The following is a 7,653-nucleotide window of genomic DNA, read 5'->3' on the forward strand; positions in this document are numbered from 1 at the left end:
TTCATTTGCCGTGTGGGTAGGTAGAGTTTTTTTTTTTTTTTTTTTTTTTTTTTTTTTTTTTTTTGCCGTGTGGGTAGGTAGAATATTTGTATGTGTATGATGGATTAAAATCGTGTGCTATATTGGATCTTTCATTGTGGGATGTTTGGTGTTTTTGGGTAGTGTTTTGCTCCTATGATGTTGATGTCTCTGGTTGCCAGTTCAATCCTTTAATGATGATATTTGGCTTTTGGTCCCGGTTTGTCTGGATTCTGGAACTGTGTTTCTACCATTTATTGTAAGTTTGTTCCTGTGATGTTGATATTTAGCTTCTGACTCAAACGCTTATTCTTCTAGCCTCTATATAATAACAAAGCGCTAATGAACACATCAATAACTCCACAAACCTTGATATTACATAAATACTAATACTTACATAGAGCCAATGAAACTCGATAAGAATTCAAATTGAGCTAACTTTATTCTCCATTAAAAAAATATAAATCAAAAGATTATATAAATGATGATAAATGATAATTCTGATTTGAATTCCCGCAAAATAACCCCATTACCTAGTTGGGTGGGGCCCTTTGATATTTGTATATTTGATGTGTCTAATGGAAACAATTCAAGCCACGAGCCACATAAAGAACATGGACCATACGGTAAGTGAAACCGACGCCAAACCATACGACCACATCATAATCACCGAACATTCACTTTCACCAGCTCCAAATAATTGTGTTATTGTACCTATACAACAATATCATATCATATCAATAAATTTCACAACTTGTTACAATAAATTTCACAATTTGTACTCTCATACCAATGTTCATGGAGGGTGGAACTGCAAATTGTAGTAAAAGAACGTAAACATAAAGAGGGTCTGCATGCACTAAGCCCAAGTAAATCGCTCCTTTCACAATAAAAATGCCAATAATTGGCAACAAAACTAATCGAACTGCTACGATTCCAAACACAATTGGTAACGAGACACGAGATGATCCTTTCAAACCTACAAAATGCAAATTATGTCTACTAATTTCAACCAATTGAATACATAAAAACTCGATTTATAATTATAACTAATCTAAGTTTAGTTACCTCGTAAGAGGTTAGCACCCAAAATCAATGTCATAGTTGGAATTGCAGCATCCCTGAAACAACATGGAAAGTCCTGTTAGTGTATCTTATATCGGTGTGACACAGTCCTATAAGTGTCTTTTGGAAAGACAATCTTGGACTCCACATATTCATTATTTGTGTTAGACTCGTTGTGGGTCCCATTTCAAACGGGACCCACAAAATAATAATGAAAAATCTAGACATGGTACAAAGGATCATCATCATCATACCCGATTAAAGATGCAGAATCTTGGATCACATGAAGAGGAGCTGTGGTGCCTATTAGTAGCCTACGCAGAGGCCCAATCATTCCAACTATGAGGCCTATAATCTTTTTTTATAAATGAAAATTCGTTATTCGTATATATACATTTCAGGGTAAATAATACGTATTGATTAAGGGTTGAAAAAAGCAATGTACAGCTGCGGTGGTTGATGGTGCCAATATATCCTTCAAATTAACAGCTTTTGAAAAGTTCCCCAATTTTTGCTTCATTTTATCTAACATCACCTGATGGATACGATTTATAAGTAAGTGTAAATTCATCAGTCATGGAAGAATAATTGAATAATACTCCATTGAAAGTGAAAAAAACAACCTTCAGTTTCGGCTTTTTTTCAGTAGATGTAGATGATGGAAGCAAGTTTTCAGTCAAATCCTCATGTGTGGTTACTGTTTCTTTGACAACATTGTTACCAGAATCTTCAGAAAATGCCCTTAGTAGGTTGTACACAAAAGTCCACACAAATAATGATCCCATCTGATGAACATGTGGTTAGGTGAGATAAATAAATATCGCACTAACTAAACGAGTTGAAACTATTGGGCCTTATATGTAAATATAGAATAGTTGGAGGATTACTATTGTAAATAGTTATACAAAAAAGTACATACTGCCATAGATACTGAAGCATACGCCATGGCATACCCATGACAAACATCAGGATCACCAAATGGACTTCCTTTCTCTTTGCATACAGCTGGAACGATAATCAAAAGCAAATTTCCGAGGTTTCCTGTAATTCACAATCGAAATTTTAAATTTTTTTCAACTTATACGGGGGTATTTTAGGTAATTTACCTGCTGAACAGACGCCTAAGATGAGGCCTTTAAGATGTGGAGATGGTTTTGTAATGATCAAAAGCAACCATCCAAGTGCTGCTCCAATTATGAACGTAATAAGAATGTTCACAGGCATAAACCACCTGAAGTTTTTAACTAACTTTTAATCTTCAAACATTTTCATAGGAATCAACAAAATATATAGATAAACTTATTAAAGAAAACATACATAGAAATCATGCTTTCGAGAGTGATTGTTTCAGCAAGATTGCTTCCCACAAGTGCTGGATTCGACACAAAGAACACACCCTGTTCACATTCAAAATCGAATCTTTAATCAAACTTAGCGATTTCCTATATAGAAAATCAAAAAACTTACATTATTGACGTGTTTCCTTGCTATTGGTCCCAAGATATCAACAGAATCAAAAGCAAGAAATGAGCCAATTGCAGTGATTATCAGAACTTTGAGAATAGGCGTAGAAGCAGCAGAAAACAGCTCAAGAAACCCCATCTTTAAAACAAAACTGCTTCAAGAAATTAAAATAAAAATAAAAAAAAAAAACGTTCAGATTGTGAAGTATACGACTAGTATATATATAGCAATTTAAAGACAACAAGCAATGGGGGATAATGAAATATGATGAACTGAAGTCTGTAGTTGTAGGGACCATGGATTATCATAAAAAAAAATATCAACAAAACACATACACGAGAAACACATTTGATTACAATAGTAGATAGAATGATAGATACACAACTACTACTCAATTTATTTTCTCATTTAATTTTAGCAAGAAAACAAACCCTTTTAAGATTAGAACTTACTCCAACTAGCTATTAAACAGAAAATTAATGAAGTAAGAAGTCCAGTTAAGTTATTAAGATTCAGACGTGAAGAAAGTAAGCTATCTTATTCCATTAATAACCTTCAAAGCATGAAAATATCAACTATCTTCAATAAATTAATGGTCCATGCTTTGTTCAAAATGGCCCAAGAGTTTAATCTCGATTAATGGGGATTTTGGTTCATGATAGGAGGCGTGGACCTTGAACATTTATGAATTAGCTACAATTCATGCAGTGGGTCCCACTTAATTTATGTTTTCGAAATTTCCTCTTTATTTTATTCAAAAATGATAACCACATTAATTTTCGGTGTTTTTTTTTGTGGCTTATCTTTTTTTACACCGAATGTTACCGTTGATGGATAATTTGAAGAACTTAAAAAGTGAAAAAATATTTTTTTATTTGGATGAAAATTGAAAACACACAGAAAGAAGCAAACACCGGTGTGAATGGACTCTTCGCCGGAAAAATAAGAAGGGAGTCACCGGAAAACAAGAAGTACCCGGTAGAATACGAGAAGCCACCGAGCGAAGAAGGGAGGGTGTCGCCGGAAAACGATATTTGAAGCTGGAAGCTTGTTTGCTCCTGTGTATGGCTTCTGAAAGCTTTATCTCGTCGATTGCTTCAAAATATGGAAGAAAATGGGTGGAGTAAATAACTAAATATTGATGACGAGAAGCCTGAACATGGAAAACTGGGAGAACGACGGGTTTATATCCGCAAGTTTTATTTTTATATATAAAAATAAAACAATATTTTTAACATTAATAATGTATATAATATTATCAAATAATAGCAACAATATAACGAGATTCATGAGTTAATATTTTTATTAGTAAAACGAGATTCTTGATTTGACGAGGTTAGGAAATCTAAATATAAAAGTTAAATTATATTTAATATATTTTTTAGTTTTATAATAGAGTTCACACAAACTACAAATCAGAAAGAAGAAATAAACAAACCCTATCAAGATTCTGCTTCAAGAAAGTAAGCTGTCAATTCGATCGATATTATTTTATTAATCGATTTAAAAAGGGGTTTCGTAGCGTGTTGTTTGACGAATTCTTATATTTTATATCTTTATGCGAGTATAAAAATAGTTAAATTGAAAATATACGAGATCATGGTTCCAACACCGGACCTTGTTCATATTAGGATAAAAATAGTTAAATTGAAAATAGACAGAGATCTTTTTTTTGGAATCAGCAAATATATTAACATATCAAAAAACCCAACCAAAAGCAAGAAACAAGCGGAGGGTAAGGAATACAAACAAACATAGAATCGTAGAAAAAATAAAAAAGCATAGCTACAAGAAACAAAGAAGAGAAATTTCTCTCTCTCTCTTTTTTTTTTAGAATGGGAAGCAACTCCATTCCACCCATCTACCTACCCAATTCCCCCTGAATTTGATCTATTCATAAGTTTGAAGAATTATAGAATCCGCAATGATTGCAGGGGAAACACCAATTTTCGTGAAAGTTTTTCCATTTCTTGCTATCCATATGTTCCAAAAAGTGGCGTAAAAAATCATGTTGAGAATTTCTCTCTTCTTGGGACAATTCCCCCATGAGGCAGCAAAATCAATAAGACCACGTATTGAGTTGAATTGATTATTGTCAATTCCGCACCATTTTAAAATCCAATACCATACCTCCTTGGAGAATCCGCAATCAGCTAGAAGATGATTCGAAGATTCGTCACTTACCCCACATAATTGGCAATTTGGATTTTGGACTAATATACCCCTAAGACTAAGCGACTGCGCAACAGGAATTCTATCCATTACAGCCCTCTACACAAAACATTTCACTTTTAGGGGGATTAATTTTGACCAACATATTTTTTGTCCCATACCCAGATTAAGATTTGAATCTACCATTCTCCTTAGAATATTCACCAGATATGTGCCATCTTTGTTAAAATTGAAACGAAAACCAATGTTAAAAGAATGATGAAACGCCATAGATCCAAACATGGAAAAGAAATCATGTAGTTCAGCCTTCTCTACATCATTGAAATTGTTTGATTTCCATTTCCATAGAAAACCTGTGCTGCATATACGCTCCATGAATTGACATTTTTTTACTGTTTCTAGCTGGTAGAGATGAGGAAATCTTTTTTGCAATGGATCTCTCCCACACCATTTGTCTTTCCAAAAAAGGATTCTGGAAGAATGGTTTGGAACCAGGGAAAATAGCTCGTCCGGATCAATGTTGTAATTTTGTAGACTTTTGATTGCTTTTGAAATATTACTCCACACCCCCCTTGCACTCTTACTGACCATGTAAGTGGCTGGCTGATTCCTAAGGTTGTGAATACTTGTAATCACTTTAGACCATAAGCTTTCATTTTCATTTCTTAACTTCCACCACCATTTGGTCAGCAAGGCCACGTTTTGCGCTTTAAGAGTACCCACCCCTAAACCACCATCCTTTTTATCTGCCACTACATTTGTCCAATCAACCCGATGAATCTTTTTTTTTAACATCGGTCCCTCCCCATAAGAATCTTCGTCTTATTTTTTCCAATGAATCCAGAATTCCTTGTGGTGCTTTGAATAGAGATAAATAGTATGTGGGTAAGCTACCCAAAACTGATTTTATCAAGGTTAATCTCCCCCCAAAGGATAAAGAGTTTGCTTTCCAATTTGATAACTTCGATTGAAATTTTTCCATAATTGGTTTCCAGTTTTTCTTTAGTAACATATTGGCACCGACCGGAACCCCCAAATATGAGAAAGGAAATGAACTTTTCGAACATCCGATAATTTGGGCCATATCTTGAAGCTCCAAATCTGTGGTACATACGCCAAATAGACAGGATTTTTGAAAATTTACTTTGAGACCGGAGGAGATTTCAAAGCATTTAAGAATACGCGATAAGTTCTTTATACTACCCCTATCCCATCTACCCGCAAAAATGGCATCATCCGCGTAAAAAAGATGTGAAACTGATGGGCCACCCTGAGGTAGTTTGATCCCTAGAATTAGGGATTTTTCACTTGCATCTTGTATGGCTACATGTAGTCCTTCCATGGCAAGGATAAATAAAAAAGGAGAGAGCGGGTCACCTTGTCTTACTCCACGCGTGATTGAAAATTCTTCTGTAGGAGCACCATTAACTAGGACCGATGCTCTTGCGGAAGAGAGACAACCATAAATCCACATCCTCCATTTATGCCCGAATCCCATTTGATCCATAACCGAATCAAGAAAACCCCAATTTATGGTGTCGAATGATTTTTCAAAATCAACTTTGAATAAAAACATTTTCGTCTTGGTTTTTTTTGCCCACGTGAAAATTTCATTTATGATCAAAGGCCCATCTAGAATGTTCCTGTCTTTTATGTACGCCGATTGAACTTCATCTACAACAGATCCGACAACGCCTTTCAGTCTGTTTGCTAGGATTTTGGCTACGATTTTGTAAATACATCCGATCAGACTGATGGGTTTATAATCAGATAAAGTGGTTGGGTCTTTTACTTTTGGAACAAGAGTGATGAAAGATGAGTTGCAGCCAGGGGAGAAGTTACCAAAAGACTCAAAATGTTTCACATATCTGGAAATATCGACTTTCATGGACTCCCATTTAGATTTGAAGAGTTTGAATGTAAGACCATCAGGCCCCGGTGCTTTATCTGATCCGCAACACCAAACAGCTGTTTTGATTTCATCTAATGTAATCTCAGCCTCAATGAAATAACTTTGATCTGGTTTCAACCTTTTAAACAAAGAGCTAATCAACTTTGGTCTGATGGGCCAAGGTTCATGAAATTTATTCCTGAAAAACTCAAATGTTTCCTTCTTAATGAGTTCTGGATCCGTGCACCATTCACCGCTTATTGTAATACCGTGAATCCTCTCCTTTCTATGCTTGTTTTTTAACATCCCATGGAAGAATCTTGAGTTTTCATCTCCGTCACAAATCCACTTTATTTTTGCTTTCTGCTGTAAATCTAGCTTGGACACCTGTTCGAGTTCCCGTAATTTAACTGTTGCATCTCTTCTCGAAATACGCTCCAAAGATGAAAGTATTCTGCATTCAGCCAAGATGTCCAACGAGTCAACTTGCTCCCTTAACATTTTTAAAATACCAGTTTCCTTAATAGTTACTTCCTTCCTCCAATTCCTGATTTCATTTTTGAGGAATTTGATTTTTGCCAACAAGAATCGATCGGGAGCACCAAACCCATGGAAATTACCCCAAGCTTTATCAAATACCAAATTAAAATCGTTATGTAGTAACCATGAGTTGAAAAAACCGGAACGATGGAGGTCCAAAGTCGACTTTGTGAGGTTTGAGAATCACAGGAGAATGGTCTGAATAGTCCCTTGGAAGAACAGTCACAGATGTCAGCGGTTGCACTTGAATGAAGTTATGACATACTAGGAATCGGTCAAGTTTACTCTGTTTAAGCCCATCGTCACGCAGATAAGTAAATTTCCTTCCTCCTTGCATGAAAATAGACGAGATCATGGTACAAATACCCGACCTTGTTCATATTAAGAGACTTCTTTATCGGTTACCTAAATGCCACTTGTTTCATAACACTTCTATATGCTTATTTTTACGAGGAAATAAATTCATATAAACGAGTATTTTACTAATAACTATTATATATATA

At 35.1% G+C, this 7,653-nt stretch overlaps 1 protein-coding gene across 4 annotated transcripts; it reads right to left on the minus strand.

The window, feature by feature from the left end:
- Positions 1 to 361: 361 nt before the first annotated feature.
- Positions 362 to 3,711, minus strand: LOC145087216 (protein PIN-LIKES 3-like). Of its 4 annotated transcripts, none has more exons than XM_079025125.1 (11): positions 3,523 to 3,711; positions 2,551 to 2,698; positions 2,401 to 2,480; positions 2,190 to 2,314; positions 2,003 to 2,124; positions 1,707 to 1,868; positions 1,529 to 1,618; positions 1,338 to 1,438; positions 1,087 to 1,139; positions 809 to 997; positions 362 to 732 (listed from the first exon to the last, which is right to left on the minus strand). In XM_079025125.1, the coding sequence occupies exons 2-11, from the start codon at positions 2,683 to 2,685 to the stop codon at positions 608 to 610; spliced, it is 1,182 nt and encodes a 393-aa protein (XP_078881251.1). In that variant the 5' UTR covers positions 2,686 to 2,698; positions 3,523 to 3,711; the 3' UTR covers positions 362 to 607. The 4 variants fall into 4 exon arrangements, with proteins under 4 accessions (XP_078881251.1, XP_078881252.1, XP_078881254.1 ...); XM_079025126.1 differs by having other exon boundaries at positions 2,551 to 2,701; XM_079025128.1 differs by lacking the exon at positions 3,523 to 3,711 and adding an exon at positions 3,101 to 3,217.
- Positions 3,712 to 7,653: the final 3,942 nt, after the last annotated feature.

Source organism: Lactuca serriola, chromosome 2 (genome assembly GCF_051521515.1).
Source record: "Lactuca serriola cultivar US96UC23 chromosome 2, Lser_US96UC23_V15, whole genome shotgun sequence".
Classification (NCBI taxonomy): domain Eukaryota; kingdom Viridiplantae; phylum Streptophyta; class Magnoliopsida; order Asterales; family Asteraceae; genus Lactuca; species Lactuca serriola.

Excerpts from the sequence above, each read along its gene's own strand:
- LOC145087216 (XM_079025125.1), bottom strand. The coding sequence starts at position 2,685 with ATGGGGTTTCTTGAGCTGTTTTCTGCTGCTTCTACGCCTATTCTCAAA. Across the intron at positions 2,315-2,400 it reads CTCGAAAGCATGATTTCTAT|GTGGTTTATGCCTGTGAACA; the intron begins GTATGTTTTCTT and ends TAAAAACTTCAG. Across the intron at positions 1,439-1,528 it reads CACCATCAACCACCGCAGCT|ATTATAGGCCTCATAGTTGG; the intron begins GTACATTGCTTT and ends TTATAAAAAAAG.